This window comes from Sciurus vulgaris (genome assembly GCF_902686455.1).
Source record: "Sciurus vulgaris genome assembly, chromosome: 1".
NCBI lineage: Eukaryota > Metazoa > Chordata > Mammalia > Rodentia > Sciuridae > Sciurus > Sciurus vulgaris.
Genome location: NC_136461.1, coordinates 103,356,289 through 103,381,360, shown reverse-complemented (window position 1 = coordinate 103,381,360; position 25,072 = coordinate 103,356,289). Strand labels below are relative to the sequence as shown.

At 40.2% G+C, this 25,072-nt stretch overlaps 2 protein-coding genes across 7 annotated transcripts in view; both read left to right on the top strand.

The window, feature by feature from the left end:
• AMPD1 (adenosine monophosphate deaminase 1) lies at positions 1–22,326 on the top strand. 3 transcript variants are annotated; one of them, XM_079152715.1, is made up of 15 exons: positions 1–56; positions 5,640–5,820; positions 7,117–7,282; positions 9,798–9,963; positions 13,455–13,674; positions 14,597–14,726; positions 16,104–16,298; positions 16,548–16,679; positions 17,420–17,583; positions 18,973–19,099; positions 19,283–19,446; positions 20,310–20,430; positions 21,103–21,276; positions 21,443–21,553; positions 22,136–22,326. In XM_079152715.1, exons 1-15 carry the CDS (start codon positions 35–37, stop codon positions 22,301–22,303), a joined length of 2,241 nt encoding a protein of 746 aa, XP_079008841.1. In that variant the 5' UTR covers positions 1–34; the 3' UTR covers positions 22,304–22,326. The 3 variants fall into 3 exon arrangements, with proteins under 3 accessions (XP_079008841.1, XP_079008840.1, XP_079008839.1); XM_079152714.1 differs by lacking the exon at positions 1–56 and adding an exon at positions 4,515–4,560; XM_079152713.1 differs by lacking the exon at positions 1–56 and adding an exon at positions 5,296–5,341.
• Positions 22,327–24,786: 2,460 nt separating this feature from the next.
• DENND2C (DENN domain containing 2C) overlaps positions 24,787–25,072 on the top strand; it is a 75,432-nt gene continuing 75,146 nt past the window's right edge. For all 4 annotated transcript variants that reach the window (XM_079135263.1, XM_079135262.1, XM_079135261.1 and 1 more), the window contains exon 1: positions 24,787–24,905. The gene's annotated coding sequence lies outside the window, so the exon portion shown is untranslated. The remainder of the gene's footprint in view (positions 24,906–25,072) is intronic.

The window sequence follows — 25,072 nt, the reverse complement described above, 5'->3', positions numbered from 1 at the left end:
TGCTATCCTAGAATCAAGGATTCCAGCAACAACAATGCCTCTGTTCAAACTTTCAGGTAGGTGTGCAAAAGTGTTTGGAGAACTCATTTTTTTTTTTTTTTTCATCTGCAACCCTTCCTTTAACTATCATGTCAGCTTTGATAATCCTTTATTTAGGATTCCTAATCGCTTTAATAATACATTTTAGAAAGAGGCAAGACATTTTCAAGCTTTGTTTGTTTTTAGTTTAGGGAGGAGGGTAATTTTCTAAAATGGCATCTTTGATGATCCCTTAGAAAACTGTGAGATATGTGATATCTACTCTGCTAGTCTAAACAAAATCTGTACAGACACAGTTCTGAGAAGGGTCCTATACAATGTTTCCAGCTAAAAATTATGAGCATGACAGAATTTTTAACCCAGTCTGGGTATTCTGATGGTTCAAAATCCAGGTTTGTACACAGAGTAATTTTAAAACGAATAATGTTATCAGTATTTTCATTATAAAAGCAATGCATGTTTCATATGAAACAAAGAGAAAGTTATATTGAGAAGTGAAAGTAATAAACACTTATTTACAAAAAGTAGAAAGTAGTAGTAAGGAAAATATCACCAGAGTCCCATCACCCGAAAATATATACTCTTAACATTTTAGTGTTTTTCTTTTCAATTTTTTCCCCATGCAAAATTAAAGAAATTTTTCTAAAAACACAGTAGTCTTTATATTATATATGTATTTTTTTATAATGTTCTCATATTTTTTATACCTTTATTTTATTTATTTATTTTTATGTGGTGCTGAGGATCAAACCCAGTGCCTTACACATGCTAGGCAAGTGCTTTACCACTGAGTAACAACCCCAACCCATGTATTTAATTTTTTTAATCCTTTGTTCGGCAGGGTAATGTTTTGACTTACCATTATAACTTAACCGTTTTACTATGGTATTTCAAATTCTTCCTTAACACCACTTTATATGGCTGTATAATATTCTAATTTTCTTACCTAGTCTCTTAGATTCTTTACGTTTTTTTTGTAAGTATAAATGTGCTCTGACAATAATTGCACCTAAAGTTTTTTTTTTTTTTTTTTTTTTTTTTCCGTGTTAAAGGAATATTTCCACTGGATTGCTTCTCAGAAATGAGTTTGGTAGATGTTACTAAATTGTTTTTCCCGAAAGAATTGTTTTAGTTTACCTCCTACCAGCATATGAGAATTTTTTTTTATTCACATTTTACAAGAAGCACCTTTTTGGGCTGGGGATGTGACTCAGTGGTAAAACATTAAATGCATGAGGACCTGGGTTTAATACACAGCACCACACAAAGAAAATTATACACATAAATTTAAAAATATATTAGAAGTCAGGCATAGTGGTGCACACCTATAATCCCAGCAACTCAGGAAGCAAGACCCTTTCTCAAAATAAAAATAAAAAGAGTTGGGGAAGAGCTCAGTAGCAGAGCACTTGGCTAGCATGTGTGAGTCCATTGGTTCTATCCCCAGTACCAAAAACAAAACAAACAAACAAAAAAAAAAACAAAAAAAACGAGGAGAGAAAGATTAGAAAAGAAAAGGAAATGAAGAGCTATATGATGAACATATTCCCAGGGTTTCCAATGGCAGCAAACTTCAGATAGGCTAAAAGATTGAGCTGGAATAACTCCTACCACTTCTTTCTTCTGCCAGCCAGTGTATTCCAAAACACTGGTTAATCCCTAGGATGATTTCTGACTGTTGTTCATATAATGTATCTTGTTTTATTTTACTTCATACAGCAGAAAGAAAACGTGAGTATCTTGGACTGTATCTCCTCTGGAGTATCAATTAAAGAAGTGATACTCTTTTTAAATTCAGAAACATGGTTATTTTTCAGCAGCATTTACTGAATGATACACTTGAAAGTCAACAAAGCTAAATAATGATCATAGATATCCAAAAAAATCCCAAATGGACTCCTGGCTTTTCTGGATTCCAAAAACAAAACAAAAACTCAGTATTTTTCAAAGGAAATTTCATGGAGTACTTATTCGATATTTTTAAATAAAGACACAACCAATTAAAAGAATCAAAAATAAATAAATAAGACACAAATCAGCCAAATGGCCCTACTGAGTCAACTCCAATGCAGAAAAATTTATTGTGAATTTTTGTTATTAGATAAAATTAAAACTCATTTTAGATAAAACTGTAACCTCAATCGTATGTTGCCCTCCATCTCCAGTGACTCTTGTCCTTTTGCTGAATGATGACAGGTCTGCCTCTGGATTCCTGTGTGAGATGAGATGTTGGCAGATGAAAGAGCTGCCACCTCATCTTCCCCACACATAAGACACTGCTGAGAAATATGCATGCTTTTCTGAATCTGCTGGGTGAAGAGCAAGCATGATATTCCTTTTCTCAAGAGTCTTGCACTTCCTGTGTTAATAATAATGATCTCCAATTTCTGGATGGTACGGTGTAGTTTTTTTTTTGTGTGTTTTTTTTTTTTTTTAAGTGTTTCTTGTTTAATCTTGACAACTGTCTGAAGTGGACATCATTGTTATTGACATTCTTCTTTTATGATGATGACCACTGAGGCTCCCAGTGATCTTTTGGTTTGCCCAAGGCCACCCAGCTGTTGAGGACACTTTTTCTTATTCCTAATCCAGTGTTCTTTCTGCCTCACCATTCGACTACTTTTTTTCTATTCTCTTATCTGTTCCCTATCCAGATGTATATGTCAAGACATTGCCACTCAGTCTGGGCGTGGCGGTGCAGGCCTATAATCCCAAAGACTAGGGAGGCTGAGGCAGGAGGATTGCAAAGTCAAGGCCAGCTTCAGCAACTTAGTGAGGGCCTAAGCAACTTAATGAAATTCTGTCTCAAAATAAACAATTAAAAGGCCTGGGGTTATGGCTCAGTGTTTAAGCACCGCTGGGTTCAATCTCCAGTACCAAAAAAATAAAAATAAAAAGACATTACCACTTGGATGTTTTATTATCTCTAACAACATGCTTAAAAAGAACTTGGTAATTATCCATACAAACCTGAGGTGATTATTTCTCCTTTACTTCCTGAATTCAGGTTGTCATTAAATCTTATCTACTTATCTTTTGAAATACTAGTTTCATTCTTTCCTTCCTGAAATTGCTACCACTTCTAGAAGTATTTTCGTAGGACAGAGCTCTTGAGTTAGGGATTAAATTTCAGCAGTGGTTGAGTGAAGTCAAAACAACTGGTTGATTCAGTAGAAGGAAATATCGACCATATAATTTTGGGACATCATGTAAACTACTCCAGAATTTCTACTTTTCAACTGCCTGTAGTTCAGGAAGCCACAATCATAGTAAGAACAATAATATTTAAAGATCTGAAACTGTCAGGTGTGTGGTGCATGCCTACAATCCTGACAACTTGGGAGGCTGAGGCAGAAGGATTATGGTTTGGAGGCCAGCCTCAGCAACTTAGTGAGGGCCTAAACAACTTAATGAAATTCTGTCTCAAAATTAGAAAATAAGAAGGGCTAGGAATGTAACTCAGTTTTTAAGTGCCCCTGGGTTCAATCCCTGATATTAAAAAAAAAAAAAAAAAAAAAAAAAAAAAAAAGATATGAAATGAATGGCCATGTGTAGTCCCAGATAATGAATGCTTGTTTGGGAAAAGTCAGACATCAGCAAATGGGATCTGGTCTCGAGACATTGGTTTCCATACCATTCTTCTGAGGTCTTCAGCAACAGTACCACAGACTCCAGTGATAAGCCAGTTGCATTTTCATCCTCATCTTCATCATCATCTTCATCATCATAAACCAGCTGTCTGTTTCCGTTTGCCCTTCATGATGCATGAAGCCTCTTCTAACTCCTGCTTGCCACTCATCCGTGAGGTGCACATGCCTGCTTGTGATGCTCAGGGAAGAATGATGCTATTTCTAGGGATCAATTGGCAGTGAGTTGGGGAGGCATTTTTAGCCACCAAATATACCTACTTAGGGCACCATTTGTTCCTTCGTGGATCATGATGCTTGCCAAAGAACTACTAAGAACTTCCAAAGATGCATTTCAGTTTCAGGAAGTGTTTGAGTTTAACGAGGCAAACAGATGCATGAAGTTCAGCCAACCTAGTGGGCTTCTCTGTTAACGCTGCTGTGACAAGCCAGGATTTTAAAACTGGCTAACCTGACTGGTAGTGGTGGTGAAGTTATGTGTGAGTTCCTATCATTTCTAATGAATGCTTCATCCTAAACTAAGTCATATCATTTGTCATTTCCTTAATGGCCCAAAGCTAACCCCAAATACCAAATGTGTGTTTGACCGATGTAACCAAATTACATCATTCAATTTAATCAGGTGCTTAAAGCCCTTCCACATTCATTAACTCACTTGGTGTCACAACAGCTTTGCAAGTGAGGTTCAGTAGTTATTAGTGTCCCCACTTGACAGATAAGGAAACTGAAACAGAGGAAGGCGGAGGAGTTGGTAAGTGCAAAGCAGAGCATTGAATTCATTACACCTACTTACATCAGAATTGAAAATGTTGCCTTTTGGAGGCCTGCGTAGACATTGATGGCATGGAGAGAGCTTTCTTTTATCATCAGATGGGTAATGTATCTGTCTTCCACTATTGCCTCAAGTAGTTAATGGTTTGCCATTCTTATGACTGCTTACCAGTTCTTTCTGGAAATACCAAGAAGCTTTTATAAGCATTAGAAGTGATGACTAGTCAGATGTAAACCACTGGGTATCTGGAGAACACGGCGGAACTTAACAGGATAAGTGGATACTTGATGGTCCTCACTACCCTGAATGATGACACTGGTTCTCTTATATTCTGAAGATTTTGGAGTCATCCACTGCCAGGCTAAGAGTCACCCTCTTCCCTGATTTTAAGAATGGGACAAACAAGGCATGTAAAGTAAATCGACTTCCCAAAGGTCATTCCTTATGGAAGACCACAACCATAATAAAGGGAATTTCCAACATATGGTACTGAATTTTGGTGACTCCCCTCTTCTACATAGTAGCATATCACCCAAATTGTTAGAATTTGGGGTGGGTAGAGATTTGACATGTGAGAGAAACAAAATCTCTGTCTCAAGAAGAGTAAAGGCCAGCTGGGAATGTAGCTCACTGATAGAGCACTTGCCTAGCATGAGTGAGGTCCTGAATTTAATCCCTAGTACCAAAAAGAAGATGACATTTATTTCTTAGAACTAACTGATTTCCCAGTGATCATGGGATCATTGGTTCTTCTTAGGAAAAACCCTCCAAGGACCAACAACCATATATCCACATCTTCAAAACCATTTGTAAGACCTCTGGCCCAATGGGAAGAACTGCTGCTTGCTTACTATGAAATTAAATGTAGCCCTCCCAGAAACAGGTGATTTTTTTCATTAAGTGTTGATGCTATAAGAGCACAGTCCCATCTTTAGGATCCTCCAGAAATGTACTGTGAGAATCTGTCCCATGTTTCTGAGAGCAGATTTCTAAGCTACAGAGAGAGAGAGTCACTAATGGGAGAGTGAGCCCCAAACTCTGCCGTGTTTCAGGAACCCACGTTGGAGAGCAGGGGAGCCAAGCACCCAGTACAGTCCTTAACCTATGCCTCACACCTAGCAGAGACTCTTGGATTTTTTGAGAAAAGGACTTGAACACTCATTTATAAAAACCTCTTTTAGAAATCGATGATGCGATGCGTAGCTTTGCTGAAAAAGTGTTCGCCTCTGAAGTCAAAGATGAGGGAGGCCGTCATGAGATCTCTCCCTTTGACGTGGATGAGATTTGTCCCGTCTCTTTTCACGAGATGCAAGCCCACATATTCCACATGGAGACTCTGTCCACCTCCACAGAAGGCAGGAGGTAAGTGGTGCGAGGAGACTGCTTAGTACCTTGCCACAAGGTTGGGGGGGGGGCGATGACAGGGCAGGTATGGTTCAGTCTGAATGATGGTTCAATGCAGAGAAAGAAGACTGCTAGAATTAGAAATTCTTCTCCCCCCTACCCACTGTAAGGGTGAGAACCAATGACAGAGAAAGAAGAAAGCAGTGAGCTCCCAACATCCACCCACATCTCCCTGAGTGGAAGCCTCCAGCAAGAGGACTCAGGCTATCTCTGCAATTGTTCCAAACCAAAGTGGGCCAACAGCTGTCCTGAACGCACTTGGCCTATATGCAATTATCACATAAACTGAAACTCCGGAGGCTACATCCTCTAACTCTGCCCCTAGCCAACTTCAGTGTTGTGTTCCCTGACATGAGTCTTGCCTCCCTCCCGCCAGTCTGACAGTTTCTTGGTCTTAGGGACGCCACTTTCCATTCCTGCCCTCTGCCCTGCCCATCCTGTTTTCGTAAGGCATACTTATTGTCCCCATCGAGTAGTCTTCAGAGATCCCTCTTGACAAAATCTTATTTTCTTTTATTTGAACTATACTAGGATTCACACATTTTAGTCCTCAAACTTACACTAACCACTTAGCTGGAACTCCCTCTATTCCGCCCTCCCCTCATCCCACCAGCCCTATCCTGTTGTCTTTCTCTTGGTTTATGTCTTTAAGGAAAAAACAACAAATCACCTCCTCCGCCATCACCCACAGAACCTAACATAGGGCTTGTGTCAAATTAGAAACTCAATAAGTATTTGCTGATCTGAGGAAATAATATAATATTAATCATGCATCTTACAAGTTCCAGGTACTGTGCTAGGCATTTTATGTACATTAAATCTCACAGAAATTCTCTAAGGTAGCTATTATTGTACCACTTCTTTCAGAGAGGAAGATGGAAGCTCACAGAATTTCAGAAACATGAGCAAAGTGACACAGGTAGTAACTGATAGCCTGTGCTCATTGCAGTACCTAGACTTCCTCTTCTGCTAGGAGCAGACTGCCTGGGGGTAATGGTGTCATGTGAAGGCCTTCTAGCATGTTCCCTAAGGGCCACTGTTCTGAGTTATGCTCACCAAAAGGAACCCCTGTCATGTGTCTTCAGTGACATCTTCTCCCACTGTATTTGTATTCTATTTCTGACACCTAATCCAATTTCTAATTTTCACTTTTTGTCCTCAAAATGAAATGGTATAGTGAAATATTCATCTATTACAATGAAAATCCTGATGAAGACAAAGTTAAGTCCTCTTATTTTTAAATTTCAAACCCAGGAAAAAACGTTTCCAAGGACGGAAGACAGTTAATTTGTCAATTCCACTAAGTGAAACGTCTTCCACCAAACTGTCCCACATTGATGAATGCATTTCTTCATCTCCAACCTACGAGACTGTGCCTGATTTCCAGAGAGTGCAGATCACGGGTGACTATGCCTCTGGGGTGAGTTGTCCTTGCCACTCAGATAAGGCTACTGGTAAGCCACTCAGCTTGGCGTTTAGTTTCTCACCTTCTCCTGCTTTCTGTTCGAGAAGGTGTTGTCTCATCTGTCCTTTGTTCTATTTCATTGTTGCACTTCAGTGCTAATGTGGTATGTCTTATATTTCTGTATTACAAAGTATCACCCCACGTGGTTTCTCCTCTGTCTCCTTTGCTTGCATGGGCAGTATATGTGCCCCAGAATACAGTGGACAGATTTTTGGCAGCGGAACCAAAGAAAGCAACAAGGATAGGTGGTCCAGTCTCGTTGATGTCTCCATAAAACAGGAAAGGGAAACTTGGGGAGGCACAGGGACTTCTAGGGGAAAGACAGACCCAAGGGAGACATATTGCAGAGGGAAGGGCTGTGGGCAGCATAAGCTAGTCAAAGAAAAGAGATCAGGAGAAAGAAAGGTATTGGAAAAGAAGGAGCAATCAGACAAAAAAAGAAAGATGAGAAAGAGGTTAGAACATTCTCATGGGACTGGGTTTTTTTGACCAACTAAATTCTCCAATTTCACTGCAAATGCTTACGCAGTAGATTACGCTTGCAACAGACTCTAGTATGTCACAAGAATAGTAAGCGCATGTTCCTAACAAGTTGACCTGCTTGTCCTATCCAGAACAGTTGGCCAATTAATAAATCTCTGCCGCACAGACTTGCAGTATACGTGTCATACTAGCAAAACTGTTATTTAGCCATTGGTCTGTGCTCCAAATATAGCTTTAATGACCAGACCTGAGCCCCCTTCTCATGTAACTGACCCAGACAGGCTAAGTCCTAAGATACTAAAAAGTGCCACAGCAATGAAATGCAAACTCTTCTTGTTTATTTTTATTCATTTATTTTTGTATAATATAAGATGATCTGCAAATGACAGGGTTTGAGACACTAAGTAACTGAAGTGGAACATTTAATAGTGATAAGAATGTGTGAAACTCAGTTTGAGAACTCCAGGGTTCAAAAGATTATAAAAATTATAAGACAAACTTGATACTCATGAAAGCAGAAATTTTTTTAAAAAAATGGGAGGATATAAACAAAGACGGAAGGATCAGGTACACAGGTATCAATCAGGGAGTAACTGCTCCTCCTTTGAAAGCTAGAGGGCAGCTAAAACCTCAGCTTGGAGTCTTGTAGAACAAGGTGTGTTGTTCTACTTGGTAGATGAGTATAGCTAAGCTCCTGAACAACACAACTTGGCTGTGGGCTACCCAAACCAATCTTCATCCTTGGAATGCAGAAAGGCAAAGGGGCAATCAGGGTTAAAGACCTAAGATCTTTAATCCCTGATAAACAATTGATTCAGTTTATTTATTTATTTTAATTGAGTCAATTTAATCAGTCCTCATTCAGCAGCCTCTCAGTGCTAGGCATCGTGTGCTAAGTGAAGACAAGGTGAATAAGAACCAACTCTGTCTTGGAGGAGCTGATAGTTTGGTGGGCTCTTTGGTGGCAATGGAACAAGCATGCCATTAGGAGCAGACCCCCAGACCTAGCAACTGTGCCATATTCTTCAGCATGTCTTTAAAAATAATTGAACTGATTAAGATCCATATCTGTATCTCAAACCATAGGGAACAAGATTTTGTTGATCCCAGAGAAAAATTCTCTGGATTCCAATTATGATCATTCAGTGATTTCTAATTATACTTCTTGGGCAGGCCTGGCCCAGCCACAGGTTAAGGGTGGGGAAGAGAAATGGAACAGCTTAGTAAATTTCCAATGCCTCTAACAAAGCTTTACTCTGGAAGCTCTCTATTTTCAGCTAGAGGTAAGATTCTCTTTCAAACTATCCACAGGAATGACTTTCACAGTATGATATTCTGTAGTTGTAGAAGACAATGCTTGAGTGATAGGGTCTGAGGGACTTAAAACACTGAATTTATCCCAAAATACTTCGCTCACTGAACAAGGGGTTCAAATTCTCACAATTAGAATTGCATTGTCTTTCCGTTGAGAGATTGTCTTCAGAAGTCAATCTGAAGGAAAAAGTATATACCATGGAAGGAAAAAGTATATACCATGTTAGAATAGGTTCTTTTAGTCATATTTATTGGATAATCACTGTGATGCAGCAAAAATCAAAAACCAAATCAGGGGGTCTGGGGTTGCAGCTCAGTGGTAGAGCGTTTGCCTAGTGTCGATATGGCTGTGCCATCGTAGTATACTGATTTTAAGTCCTAGCATAGGCAAGGTCCAGGATTCGATTTCCAGCACAGCCCAAAACAAACAAAAGCGAATATAAGGCTATAAGGGAAAGACTCAGCACTGATAAATTTTGGTGGAGATGAAAGAAAAACTCCAAGCCCTGCCCTTGGAGTAGACCCTGAATCTAAGTCTGTTCGAAAACAGCGGAATGCAGGTGAGGCTCAGCATGGGCTCAAATACACAAGTGAGCTGGGAAGTGCCAGAGATAAGCTCCACCCACAATTTAGGTTTTTACAGGACTCTGATGCTCTGTCATTTTCTTGGCAGGTAACAGTTGAAGATTTTGAAGTGGTTTGTAAGGGTCTGTATCGGGCATTGTGTATAAGGGAGAAATACATGCAGAGGTCATTTCAGAGGTTCCCAAAAACCCCTTCCAAGTACTTGCGGAACATTGATGGTGAAGCCTGGGTGGCCAATGAAAGCTTCTATCCAGGTAACTTACTCTCTTATAAAATGAACAAGAAACTGGGCACAGTGGCGCATGCCTGTAATCCCAGTACCTTGGGAGGCTGAGACGAGCAATCTCAGCAATTTAGAGAAGCCCTAAGCAAACTCAGCAAGATCTTCTCTCTAAATAAAATATAAAAAGGGGCGGGGATGTTGCTCAGTGGTTCAGCACCCCTGGGTTCAATCCTTGGTACCAAAGATATATATATCTCGAATAAGAATATATTCTTAGATTTAACTACTAAATATTACATTTAAAGGATGCCCCTAGATTGTAAGCAACCCATTCTAATATCATAGTCCAGTCTGGCTCCATTCTGCTGCTGCCTGCATGTCCAAAATCACTTGATTCAGTCTGTATGTCATCTCTCTAAACCTGTTCTCTCTTCACATTCCCCACACCCTAACTTAGGCTTATATTTCTCTTTGTTTATTGTGATAGCTTCCGAATTACTCTACTACATTTTAATCTCACCTTCTTTCAATTCATCCTCACTTTGACACCCTAGGTCTCAAAATAAAAAATAAAAAGGGCTGGGGGTGTAGCTCAGTGGTAGAGCACCCCTAGATTCAAGCCCAATACTGGAAAAAAACAAAAACAAACAGAAAAACAAAACAAACACAGATATGAACACATCTTCTTCCTGACAGAAACCTCAGCTGCTCCTGCTACCTACAAAGTAAATCCAGTCTGGAGCCTGGCATTCCAGGCCTATGGCCATCTGGCCTCCTAACTGCATTTTATTTATTTTTGGACTTGCATGCTCAACCTATTTCTAGACTTCCATCCCTACTCTACCTTTTGTACTCTTTGTTATAGTTGGAAATATTTCCTGATCTTCATGTAGCTCAAGATTTTCTTGCTCCTGGACAGTTAGGCTGTTCCCTGTCCCCAGACTGCCCTTCTTGCTTATTCACCCTGTGTCCCAGTGTGTAGCTCCAACCTAATCATTCAAGACGCAGTCCAAATACTGTCATTTTTTGCGTGCCTCTGACCTCTGGATAAAAGTGAACCATGTGTTCTGACTTTACATAGCATTCTTTTTGCATAGCTCAGTTTTAACTTTCTAAGTTTTTTTTTTTTTTTGAACCCAGGGCCTTGTGCTTGTGAGGCAAGCACTCTACCAATTGAGCTATATCCCCAGCCCCACTTTCTAACTTTTTTTTTTTTAATATTTTTTAGTTGTCAATGGGCCTTTATTTGGTTTCTATGTGGTGCTGAGAATTGAACCCGGTGCCTCACACATGCTAGGCAAGCACCCTGCCAGTGAGCCACGACCCCAGCCCCCCACTTTCTAACTTTTATGTAAGCTAAATACATATTTTTAATAGTAGGGTTTTAATAATGTTAGATTTCTATTGTGCTACTAACTATACCATAATTGATTTAACCCATTTCTACTTTTAGGCATTTATATTTCTGCTTTTCAAAAACTTATTTCCAACAAGGCTACAATGTCATCTTTGAGACACTGTCTCACGTCTTTAGGATTATACTCTAGAAATGAGATTTCTAGAGAGGCAAATATTTTAGACTTTTTGACCTTTCAAAGTGTCATATTATTAAAGATCTCAAGTTCTATGAGCTCATCACTGTAATCACATTAACATTTGTCGGTGACTCATAATATTGGTTTACCCATCTACTACAATATTGACACTTAGAATTACATGTCTTGCCCATGTAATTTCTCTAATATGATTAAGTATAAGAACTAAAAAATTGTTATTTGTCATGGCCACATATTGTTTTCCTTCTTTTGTGTTCCTTATCTCCCAGTTTTGAATAGGAGATGTGCAAATTTCAACAACTTCAACAACCTCTTCTTCTCCTCCTCCTCTTTCTCCCCCCCACCTCCTCTTTCTTCTTCTTCTTCATCTTCTTTTTTTTTTTTTTTTTTTGGATTAGGGGTTGAACCTGGTGCTTTACCACTGAGCTATATCCCCAGCCCTTATATTTTATTTTGAGACAAGGTCCTACTAAGCTGCCAGGGTCTTGCTAAATTGCTGAAGCTGACCTCAACCTTGCCTCAGCCTTCCAAGGCAGTGGGATTATAGGCATGGGGCCACCGCACCTGGCTAAACATGCTAGGCTTTATTATTTTTCTCACTCAGACTACATTAGGCATTACTTGCAAAAAGAAGATTTTGTGATACCTTGTTTGGGCACAGCAGTACCCAGGAATGAATAACCATATTTGTTGAAAATAAAGGAATGAGTGCTTAAAAGTTGTGCCAGTGTGGAATGTGTTCTGGGCCTTCCTTAGGCTGAGAATGTCAGCAGCAGAAAGAAGGCAACATTTACTCACTTAATCTTTTCTAAGTTCCTTTAGCAGAAATTATATGTGTTTTAAAAGGTAGTAAACATAATTAAAATTATAATTCCTATAGTAAGAATTGATTTTATTTCTCTCTTTATATTAAAACAACTTTAGGAAATTACTCTGTATGACACTATAAGAGTTGATACATACTGTACATCAAAATTCATAGGATGTGCAAAACAAGAGTAAATCATAATGAAAACTGTGAACTTTCAGTTATTATGATGAGTCAATGTAGGCTTGTCAATTACAACAATTATACCTTTCTGATGCAGGATGCTGATAGTGGGGGAGGCTGCACATGTGGATGAGGGTTAGGGATATATGTAAATGGTACTTTCCACTCAATTCTTCTGCTTATCTAAAGCTGTTCATAAAAAAAAATCTATTAAATAAAAAATACATTCTAAGTCAAACATGGTAGCACATGCCTGTAATTTCAGGGAATCAGGAGGCTGAAGCAGGAGGATCACAAGTTAGAGGCCAACCTCAGCAACTTAGCAAGACCCTGTCTCAAAATAAAACTTAAACAGGGCTGGGGATATAGCTCAGTGGTAGAGTGCCCCTGGGTTCAAGGGTAACCATTCAAACTCTTTTTCAGTTATAGTTTTACCTTTGCTTTTATGCAATTATTTTATTTTATTATTTATTTATTTATTTGAGATGGGGTCTCACTCACTGTATTTCCCAGGCTGGTCTTGAACTTGTGGGCTCAAGCAATCCTCCTGCTTCAACTTCCTAAGCAGCTGGGACTACAGGCATGTTTCATTGTGCCCAGTTCTTTGCAATTATTTAACAGTTTTAGTAAAATGCTCTAAACAGGAAGCCTATAATGACTAACTTCAGTAAAAAATTAAAATTATTTAAGTTGTAATTCAACTACTTTATATGTTTCTGAATAATTTGAAAATTATTCTTATACTAGATAAAACATTATTACCAGAGTTATTTTATACTATGAAGTTAGTCATCTTTGAAAACAATGTGAAAATAAACTTTCTTTACTGGATAAATTAAATACAGTTGGATAATTATAACTTTTAAAGTATGGGATGCCAAACATTATGAGATTTTGCAGTTTTTCATATTTTGGTTACTTTTACATGGTCATTCATCCTATGTGCTGATATATTGCTCTGTTTCATTGAAAAAGTCTTTACCCCTCCTCCGAAGAAGGGAGAAGACCCCTTTCGAACAGATGACCTTCCAGCAAACCTGGGCTACCACCTCAAAATGAAAGACGGTGTGGTTTACATTTATCCTAATGAGGCAGCAGCCAGCAAAGATGAACCCAAGCCATATCCTTACCCAGATCTGCACGACTTCTTAGATGATATGAACTTTCTACTTGCTTTAATTGCCCAAGGACCTGTGTAAGTTTTTAGTGAGACCTGACCAACAATCAGTACTACTATTATTAATAGTAAGAATGAATTTTTATCAAATGCTCACTCTGTTTAAATAAATATATTAAACCCTTTGAGTACCTTATTTCTTTTATTTTTCACAACTAGTCTATAAAACCGTAACTTTGTAATTGCAGTTTTATGAGCTGAAACTTTGTAGAGTTAAGTAACTTGTCCAAAGTCATGCAGATGGCTGAAAGAGGATCCGAGCCCAAATCTGCTGACTGCAAAGTCAGGACTCTCAACGTTTTGTTTTTCGTGGCACTGGGGATCAAACCCAGGGGTTACATACCCTGGGGTTAACCCAAAACTACATCCCAGCCCTTTTTATTTTTTAATTTTGAGACAGGGTCTCACTAAATTGCTGAGGCTGGCATTACAAGTGTCTGCCACCATGCGCTGCTAAGGCCCTTAACTTTGGACAACACTGTTACCTCTAATATGTAAGATGCCTTCCCAGGACCTCCCTCGTGATTATGTCCAATTTTTATGAAAAATTGGAGCTCAAAACTTTTTTTTTCTTGATAGTACTGGAAATTGAACCCAGGATCTTGCACATGCTTGGTAAATACCCACTGAGCTACATCCCCAGCCCTTTTTAAAACTTAATTTTGAATCAGGGTCTCCTGAAGTTGTCCAGGCTGGCTTTGAACTTGTGATCCTCCTGCCTCACCTTCCCAAGTAACTGGGATTATAGGCATGCACCACCACACCCCACTTGGAGTTCAGTGCTTTTCAGTGAATTTAACTATACAGGAACCTAAAACATTTGTTCTAAAAACTGTTTCCTATGAGTGATAAAGACTCTGATGGTTTTGAAATTGTGATTGTTTTCTTTTCCTTTAATGCTTGGACTGTTTTAGAATTATGTAATTTTTATTTTTCACAGTAAGACCTATTCTCACCGTCGCCTGAAGTTCCTCTCTTCCAAGTTCCAAGTTCATCAGATGCTCAATGAGATGGACGAGCTTAAGGAGTTGAAAAACAACCCCCACCGAGACTTTTATAACTGCAGGAAGGTAAAGGTTTTAAATGCTCAGAGGTAATTCTTAGCAAAAACTTTAATCCAATAATTTCTTGAGAAGGGCAAGAAGAATACTATTTTCTGATTAATCAAAATTTTCTGCAGGTTTTTTGGATTTTAGTGAAAGCAGATAGACTCTATCTAGACTATTGTTGCCCCAGAGATACCAAATTCTTAACATAAAAAATTATAATTGTATGTGTGTGTGTATGTGTGGTGCTGGGGGTCAAACTCAGGGCTTTGTACACTCTAGAGAAGTATTCTACTTAACATGGGCAGGGCCCTCAGTTCAATCCACAGCACCACACATACAAAATGTTTATAATTATCATCAAAAACAAAAATAAGAAAAACAAAACCTCAAGAATCATGATTCTAGGGTTTGGAAGATCTTCCTTCTAGTTATTTTTCTCCTGCTTCCTGAGTTAAAACTTTGGGGTAAGTAATTATAAATAATAGTTTTTGAGCTTCAGTGTCCTCATTTGTAAAACTGGGAAATATATCTGCTCAAGATGGCTTCTGTGAAGATTGTGAATACCTAATGAGCTGATGACTGTGGAAATCAATCAATTAGAAACACTTCCAATATGTGTTCTGACCATTTAAACGATTGGCAGAAAGTAGGAATAGGAAATATCTGAGCAAAGATTTAGGCCCAAATCTTAGCTCAGCTGTCTATCTAATTTTAAGCAAATAATCTGTCTAAACATCATTTTATAAACTGGGTGAAGTGGCCCATGCCTAAAATCCCAGCAATTTGTGAGCTGAGGCAGGAGGATTGCCAAATTCTAAGCCAGCCTCAGCAACTTAGTGAGACCCTGTCTCAAAACAGAAAAAAACAAAGATATGGTAAACAAAGGTATGGGGATATGGTAAAGCACTCTGGGTTCAGTTCCCAATACCAACCAAACAAAACAAACACCAAACATTTCATCTTATAAAATCATACTTATAAAAAATAGCTACCTCATAAATGTCATCACTGTGCCATACCTCATTATTTCAAACTTATCTTCTTTGGGGATGAAAGCTACAGTAGCTACATTACTTCTAACTGTATTTCTGGGGTGGAGAATGGTCCCCAAGAAATCTGTGTGGGTCAAATGTAGGGAGTATATTGAATGTACACGTGCGTAGGAGAAGTATGCATTATGATTGCATCTAGTCAGATCTTATACCTTCTTGCACAGGCACATGAAGGGTATAAATGGCTTCTTTATTGTTGGGTCACCTCCACCAGCTGTCAATTCACACCCTCAATATTTACTCACTCTTCTGCCACAGTGGAATTTGCAGGCACCATTGCTTCTAACAAAGTAATAGTATAACTAAGGCTGATTGCTGTTTTTTCTTTCTCTGAATATGCACACAGGTGGACACCCACATCCATGCAGCTGCCTGCATGAACCAGAAACATCTGCTGCGCTTTATTAAGAAATCTTACCACATTGATGCTGACAGAGTGGTTTATAGCACCAAAGAGAAGAATCTCACACTAAAGGAACTTTTTACTAAATTAAAAATGCATCCATACGACCTGACTGTTGATTCTCTGGATGTTCATGCTGTAGGTGAACATCCACATATCCCACATATCTCAAAACCCCACATGTGTTTCTCCTATGCCTTTGCTTCTCACTGTTCTCTTAATTTATGCCAATTTTGAGGTTCACTCACTCTCATTTGTCTCAGATTTCATTCTCAGAGCCCAACCCTTTCCCCTACTAACAGCTCCCTGTTCCTCTTGGCCATTCCCTGGCACTCTGTGTCCAGGTAGCTGATAATCATACAATTCTACTCCTATTTCTTGATTCAGGGGCGCCAGACATTCCAGCGTTTTGATAAATTCAATGACAAATACAATCCTGTGGGAGCAAGTGAGCTGCGGGACCTCTACCTGAAGACAGACAATTACATTAATGGGGAATATTTTGCCACTATCATCAAGGTGAGGAAGAACCAATTGGATCTTTTTGAGGTGGGGGAAGGGTGTTGGGGATGAACCAACTGAATCTATGGGACCTGGCACAGTTCTTGAGAAGGGAGGGAGGGAAGAAAGGACAGAAGGAAAGGAAGGCATGGTGCCATCTCTGGAGCCAAGCCCCACTCAAATGAATGCAAGTATTTCTTCTGAACTGCCCACTCTAATAATTTACGTAGACCTCTATTCCTAGGCTAGAGAAGTTAAGGGTGTGGTTTGGGGATTAAGGACCTGGCCTTTCCAGGCTTTGGCTGTGAATTCAGGAAGAGCTGGGTGGGAATCTACACTTATCTTCATGATGCCTGTGTATTAGGGAGCACGTAGAGTTGGGAGGAGTGTATTTTGTGGGGAGAGGAAAGACGAAAAGCTGCATTTCTTTTGCAGGCGCCTCAGATATGTCATCATCTTCCATCTGACTTTTTTCCTCTCAGGTCTCCATCAGGTTCTATATATCTTTTATCCTCACTGAATAATCCTCCTCAATTCTGAGAGCGCTTAGATCTTTTTTTTTTTTTTTTTTAGATCTTAACCAAAATATTTTCCACAATATTTTTCCTTCTAGGTTTATTTATTTATTTATTTATTTATTTTTTACATTTCCTCCGTTCTTCTTAGGAACAATCTCCAATCCCTAGATCCCACAGGCTTAGACCCCTGAGGGGCTGGTGGGAATCTTGTGGCTTTGAACTCCTCTCTTGCCTTTGCAGGAGGTAGGTGCAGACCTGGTGGAGGCCAAGTACCAGCATGCTGAGCCTCGCCTGTCCATCTATGGCCGCAGTCCTGATGAATGGAGCAAACTTTCCTCCTGGTTTGTCAGCAACCGCATATACTGCCCCAACATGACATGGATGATCCAGGTCCCCAGGATCTAGTATGTACCCGCCCATGGGAACCCCTAAAACCTGTTCCCACTTCATCTGCCTCAGCTCCTCTGCTTGAACAAGAAACATGCAGCCCATCTAGACAGAAATCAGCTTTGTTGAAGCAGCCCCTCAGTACAGGGCCCTGCATGCTCAATTTTGTCCACTCTGGGTACAGCATTGTTAATCACAAACAGGAATTAAGAAGAACATTTCAAGTTCAATATTCCTATTTTATCACTAAGCTAAAATAAGAACCACGTCCATCTTAGTATATACTTTCTTTCTCTCGGTCTTCTTTGTGTCCAGTTCATTCTTTCCCACATTCATTTGTACTGGGATGTAGCTGTCTTGTATCAGAACTTACCACATTCTGCTGATTATCTTACCCACATGTATGCGTGCTCAAGTTCTCCATGATCAAAGAGCATTTGCCATTGGTACTGCAGAAGAAGTCGGCTCCCTTTCATACCACACACTATCATTCACTGCCTTCAGGGATAGTTTCTCTTTCAGTAGGTTCAGTATCATTGATGGTTTATCTAAATTATGTGTTTATATGTTTTTCTGGCAACCTGCCTAGGTGCTCTGTGTGCCCTGTGGCAATGCTAGAGTTTCATCCTGTCTCTTAGGCCAAAAAAAGTAACTTTTTGACTGGTGTAGTACTTTCCATCTAATGCCATTAAGCAGAGAGGCAGTAGAGGGTGGTGATTAAGACTCTGGATCCAGACCGGCTATGCTTGAATACTGGTCCTACCACTTACTAGCTGTGTGACCTTGGTTAAGTTACAAGATTTCTTTATGCCTTTGTTTCATCGTCTCTAAAAGAAGTAAAAAGGGTACCTAACATTTTCATGAGGATTACATTAGTTGATATTTCTAGCCACTTCTTAGAACAGTAGCTGGCATATATAAAGTGCTATAGATTGTTGTTACTACAGATCAAAGATATTCTTGATAACCATTTCATGCTCACCAACTTGTACACTATACACATATATAAATAACTGAAACTTTGTTCATTCTTTATCAGGATGTAACTGTGCAGGGTTAGTTTTCTTACCACAGAGGGTTTATAAAGAGATGGCACATAGTCTAGAAATACCTCCTCTGACTAGCCCAAACTGAACCCCTCCTTCTGGGTAATAAAGAAAAATATATGGGAGTGGATGTAGGATGAACATTCCAATTCTTTTTTCTGTACATAGTATTTGATTCTCTGGTTCCCTCATACTGGGGCTATCAGGTTTTTGTTTGTTTGTGATGCTGGGGATTGAACCCAGGGCCTTGCGCATGTGAGGTAAGCACTCTACCAACTGAGTTATAGCCCCAGTCCCTGGGGCTATCAGTTCTAGAAAAATCTTCCTTTGCTTCCAATTTCTCTTTATTCTTGCCTCCAGTGATGTGTTCCGATCCAAGAATTTCCTTCCACACTTCGGAAAGATGCTGGAGAATATTTTCATGCCGGTGTTTGAGGCCACCATCAATCCCCAGGCTCACCCAGACCTCAGTGTCTTCCTCAAGCACGTAAGCATGATCTTTCAGGCCTTCATACAGCTGCTCATGAACCAGTCCCCCTGACTGACCATAAATAATTCTTGCTGCTTATCTCTTTATTTTTGGTCCTTGCCTTTGGAACTGAAAGTTTATTCGAGGACAGGGACCCTGCAGTTGGACTGAACCCGTTGCACGGCTTACTTTTCCTGACAGATCACTGGCTTTGACAGTGTGGATGATGAGTCCAAACACAGTGGTCACATGTTTTCCTCCAAGAGTCCCAAACCCCAGGAGTGGACAATGGAAAAGAACCCATCCTACACTTATTATTCTTATTACATGTACGCAAACATCATGGTGCTCAACAGCCTGAGAAAGTAAGTACCAGAGAACCATGTCTTTGGGTTGGGGGCTTTGGCTCAGTGGTAGAGTGCTTTCCTGGCTTGCAGTGAAGCCCTCCCTGGGTTTGATCCCCAACACCCACAAAAGAAAAAGAGAGAGAGAAAGTGGAGTGGGGGGAGACAGATAAAACTGGGCTGAAGGAAGAGTCTATTTGACACAGCTCTTTCCTCATGCATCAGCTCTCAAAGGTCCTCCATGGATTCCTGGAATGCTTCCCATTGACCCAAATCAGTTTCTTTTCCTTAACTGGTTATTCCATTTTTTTAAAAAATTTTTTATTTAGGGACAAAAATAAACATTTTTGGTGACTTCAGTAACTTTCACAGTTCCTTTTCATTAGAAGTTTAGGAATTTATACTTAACATTGTGCAATTTATTATAAAACTCCTTATATTTTTACTCTTCCTGTTATCTCTGGATAAGGAACAGAGGAGGATTACAATGGACTGTGTATGGTGTTGGGGATTGAACCCAGGACCTTACATATGCTAAGCATGTGCTCTATCACTGAGTTATAGTCCCAGTCCCTAATGCAGTTCTTTGGAACCACTTCTCCTAAAGTGTAAGTACATGAAATGCTGAGATGGTGGTGCTGGTATATCTTCTGTTGAGACTGAAGATGTTTCAGTTCAACTATTAGTTACCCCTTTACCTCTGCATCCTTTGCTGCCTCTTTTTAAAAAGTTTGTATTTAGGAAAAAGTAAGATGATGATTTGGGATTGCCAGTTTTGCTGAATCCTTTGGATGGCTGCTCCCTTCCAGAGTGTTTCTACTGAATTTTCTTGTGAATCAGTCTGTCTGGAACCTGCAACTCCTCTAGCAGTTTTATTTCCATAGGGAACGAGGCATGAATACATTTGTGTTCCGACCTCACTGTGGGGAAGCTGGAGCTATCACCCACCTCCTGACAGCATTCATGATAGCAGATAATATCTCTCATGGCCTGAATTTAAAAAAGGTGAGTTAGAGACTCTTCTTACTATTAATTTTTATCATAGAAATGGAGGTGTCTTTTTTCTCCCTACTGTACTGTCATAAGTCATTACCAATACTGGAATCAAATTCAAGAGAGCATAAAAGATTTTTGAGATTATTGAGTGTGGTTCATTCTATACATAGAAGAAAAGGGACTCACAAGATTATCTACCTAGCTGCCATCAGGGACGAGTTAATGCAGATCTTCTGACTTCTGGCTTAGAACTCTGACAAGGAATAATTCAGGGGTGGTTTGGCTTACCCTGAGCTACTTTTTGCCAGATTTCTTGTCATAGCATGCTTTAAAATGTCTCTTGTAAGAGTCAGAACTTTCTTTCGTGTGGCTGGGGAAAAGTAGGTCCCAGGGCGAAGTCTTTTGAGCTTTAGTTGCCTAAGACCATCTTACTTAAGCAAGTAAAGCTCAAGTAAACAATTTGATTTGACTCAATGCTTCTGAAAATGTACAATCCAAAATATATTTATTTTGAATAGTATTTACATTGAAAAACTAGAATCTTTCTTTACTAGGAGTTTAAAAAGCAGGTGAAAATTTTGTTGAAAACTAAAGATCCATGTAGAAAAAGGGGATTTTAAAGATTCTAGTTTCTATCCCTTTTTCACTTTCCTTAAATTTGTTTTTTATCTTTTTTTTCAGAGTCCTGTGTTACAGTACTTATTTTTCTTAGCCCAGATTCCCATTGCCATGTCACCACTAAGTAACAACAGCCTATTTCTCGAGTATGCAAAAAATCCTTTTTTAGATTTCCTCCAGAAAGGGCTAATGATCTCACTATCTACGGATGACCCGATGCAATTCCACTTCACCAAGGTACACGCATGAAATGTTGAGCAACACAGGAACATTTTCCTGTATGGTTATTTTCCACCCAGAATTTGAAAGTTACATCAAGGTCCTTTGTTATTCTCTTTGTGGAAGATACATATTACTTCTTTTATTAATTTCTCTCTCTCTCCTTCATTTAAATAAACTACAGGAGCCCCTGATGGAAGAATATGCCATCGCTGCCCAGGTCTTCAAGCTGAGCACCTGTGATATGTGTGAAGTAGCAAGGAACAGTGTTCTGCAGTGTGGACTTTCTCATGAGGTAGAACTGTCTTTGACTTGCTGTCCTTCTGAGTAAAGCGTCTGGTAACTTGATTGTTGAAAAATTAGAGAAACACATGTAGCAAAATTTTTCCAAGCCAGGAGCGGTGGTGTGTGCCTATAATCCCAGTGAGGCAGGAGAGGCCAGTCTCAGCAACTTAGCAAGACCCTAAGCAAATTAACAAGACATTGTTTCAAAATAAAAAATAAATAAATAAAATAAAAAGGGCTGGGGATGTGGTTCAGTGTAAAGAACCCCTGGGTTAAATCCCTTGTATCGCCCCCCCCCAAATTTTTTTCCCCCACAAACCATACACATTTGTTAGGGACGGGAATGGGGACTAGAAAAGATGATTCTACCTCTCTGGCCATATTGGGTAAGTGAAACAAAATACACTTGACTTCTTAGTAGATCATGCACACTGAAGCACTAGATGAGTGCTTTTAATGGTTTACTTTTTTTTTTTTTCTTTTGCCTGTGGTCAACATAAGGAAGGGATGTTTGTGGAAGATGCCATTATTGTTTATACCCAAGGTGGTGGGGAAGGGAAGAGACAACATTCTGCTTTCTTTTCTTTTATAGGAGAAAGCAAAGTTTCTGGGCAACAATTACCTTGAAGATGGCCCTATCGGAAATGATATCCGGAAGACAAATGTAGCCCAAATCCGCATGGCCTATCGTTATGAAACCTGGTGTTATGAGCTCAATTTAATTGCTGAGGGTCTTAAATCAACAGAAGAAAATAAATAAACCAAATATTAATATGAGTGAGATTTTTGTTGTAGAGTTTGAATAATAATAGTACCAGTTATTGAGTCCCTACTGTACACCAAAGACTATCAGATGTTCCACTGGTTTTATTTCATTTAATCCTCTTCACAACTTCAAAAAGCAGATATTATCTCCATTTGGGGAAGGTTAGTAAACTGAGGTTAGTAAGGTTAATAAACTGCACAAGGATGTACCTAGTTAGGTGTAGCAGTGGGAACCTAGATCTGTCTTACTCTACAGTTTCCATGACTTTCAGGCAAAACAATTATTAAAGCTAGATCAAAACAAAACAACAACAACAACAAAAGCAAATGACTTGTTATTGGGAGAATACAGACTGTTTTTATAGACTTAAGATTGGTTAAGGCTTTTAGGACCCTTAAAGAGTCTTTTGATAGCATTCAAGTAAACAGTGGCTTTCTTAGACAAAGCCAGAGTAGGTATGCCCTAATATTGAAACTTAGCACTTACGAGTTATTATACTCAGGGATAATTTATCTTACAAGAGGATCCTTAGCTTACCAAGGTAAGAGATACATTTAACCTTTCAGAAACATGCATGTTACTCAAGGTCAGGTGGAATTCTGGGTAGCCAGATACATAACACATGTGTTCTACACATACAACCTTGTTGCCATCTAGTGGCTGGGCTGATATTTCATTCAACTTATTCAATAAGCAATTATTGGTCCAACATCTAAATTAGCAGGTTCTATTTTGGACACCAAAGCTATAAATAATGTTTCATTTCTGTCCTCAAATGGTTCACAGCACTGAGTTATGGAGTGTGAGGCTGCAAATATGATAAAGAGTTGTGTGAAACATTTCAGAAAGTAATGATGTTTCAAGTGGAAAAAAATTAAAAGCAAATTCCTGCATTACTTCCACATTCTGCACAGGTAGCCAAAAGCATAGGTGTGACCCTGACAGCGTGTTTGTACTGGCCCTGGTTTAAGACTCTTTTTCCTGGTTTCTGAAGTTGAAGGTCTGTTTACTAAATATTTGTAAGTTCCTTAAAGAACCTGATTTCATTTTAAGTGCCCTCCTAGTCATCAAAATAACACAAACTGCTAAATTTAACACTTAATTCTCAGACTTACAAGAATACCTTCAACTTATCCATCAGAGGGCAGTAGAACACATGCATGTGAATTAATTTATTACATCCATACGACCCACATTTGGCTTCATATCTGGTACTTGAAATTCAATCTGCCTCATTTTGCCTGATCTTCCTAAATGCAAATGTTCAAAAAATAAGTTTCAAAACCACACCATTTTAAGTTCAAAATTTCATCTTGGACAACAATCTAGGAAGCTTTCTAAATATATTAGGTAAGGATTGGGGAAGTTCATAAAGATCAGTGTTCAAAATTTATTACAAACAATATTCACATTTCTTTCCTCATTGGGACAAGACTTTTTAAAAAACTACTGTCACTTTCCTCTTCCCTTATAAAATGTTATTCCTATTTTATTGTCCACAGCTCATAGCTTCACAACTCAAGGAAAGTTTGGGGTATGCTGCCTTTATTGTTTTGCTAAATTGGCTTGACAGTCGTCTGTGATGTGTAACCAAACACCTCTCTTTCTGGCAGTCTTCTATTTTGGTACCTCTATGTGAACAAATGTGGGAAGAGTTTGGTCACTAGACTCAAGAAGCTCTGGTTGGGTGGGGTGGGGTGGGGCGGACTGGGTGGAATGGGGCGGGGCGAGGTGGGGTGGGGCGGTGAGCTAGTGCCTGGGAAACGCTCCACTCATCCTTGTCTGGCAGCGTAAGTGAAACTGGGCTATGCTTGCAGCAGGCACAGTGCCATGCACATACCTGAACAAGAGAGTGTTGCAGGCAAGGCTTCTGCATGTGTGTCTCAACAGGGCGTGGCCGCTGATCTCAGGCTCTGGGATGGAGTATCACCCCTGATCTGAGATTCAAGTCTCAGGTGCTCCGAGTGCCATTTGCGTCTCTCTACGTTTCAAGTTGGCACTGTATTGCAATTGCCTGATAAATATTTGCTTTTTGAGTTCGGCCAGAAAAAAACGGTGCTACTGTTTCACTGGAGTCTGCAAACCTGCTGAGCATTGTGGCACAATTCTAGTTTCCTTGAGTGAGCTGCCACTCTTAAACCAGGCTTTATCTCGCTGGTAGTTGAGTCAAGCGTCACGTAGAGTTCAGGTCCGTCGCTTGGGGCCTGGCCGACAGCCGGCACGGCGTGGGCGAGGGAACTTTAGCTGGAGGCCTCGGCCGGACGGCTGTGGCGCCGATCGCCTGCCTGCTGGAGCCCTAGCGTGGCGGCGGCCAAGGTGCTGGGCAAGGTTTTGGCTAGTGTGCGGACTCTAGGCTGGGCGCTTCCCCTCAGGGGGTCCCGGGCGGTGCCGTGGGCGGGCCGAGCGCGAGGGTGGAAACGGAAGCCAATAGGAAGAGGGCTTTGGCGGGAGGGGCGGGGCTCCGGGCCATACCCGGCCTAGGCGAGCCTGCGGGGGCGGGACAGAGTAGACCCGAGTGGGACCCGAAGACCAGCTCTTCGGCCGAGAACCGGAACCTCGCAGGGCCGCCGCGGAGGCAGCTTCGAGGCCCAAGCAGGTATGCGCGTCTTGATCCGGGGTGGAGTCTGGGGCCACCGGGGCTTCGGCCACTTCGGGCTTCGCGGCGCGGGCTGCGGTGTTTGGGAGCCAGACTGGCAGGGTACGCCCGCGGTCCCGGCACCTCCCCGGTCCCAAGGGAGACCGGGCGGACTCCGGGCCGCGTGG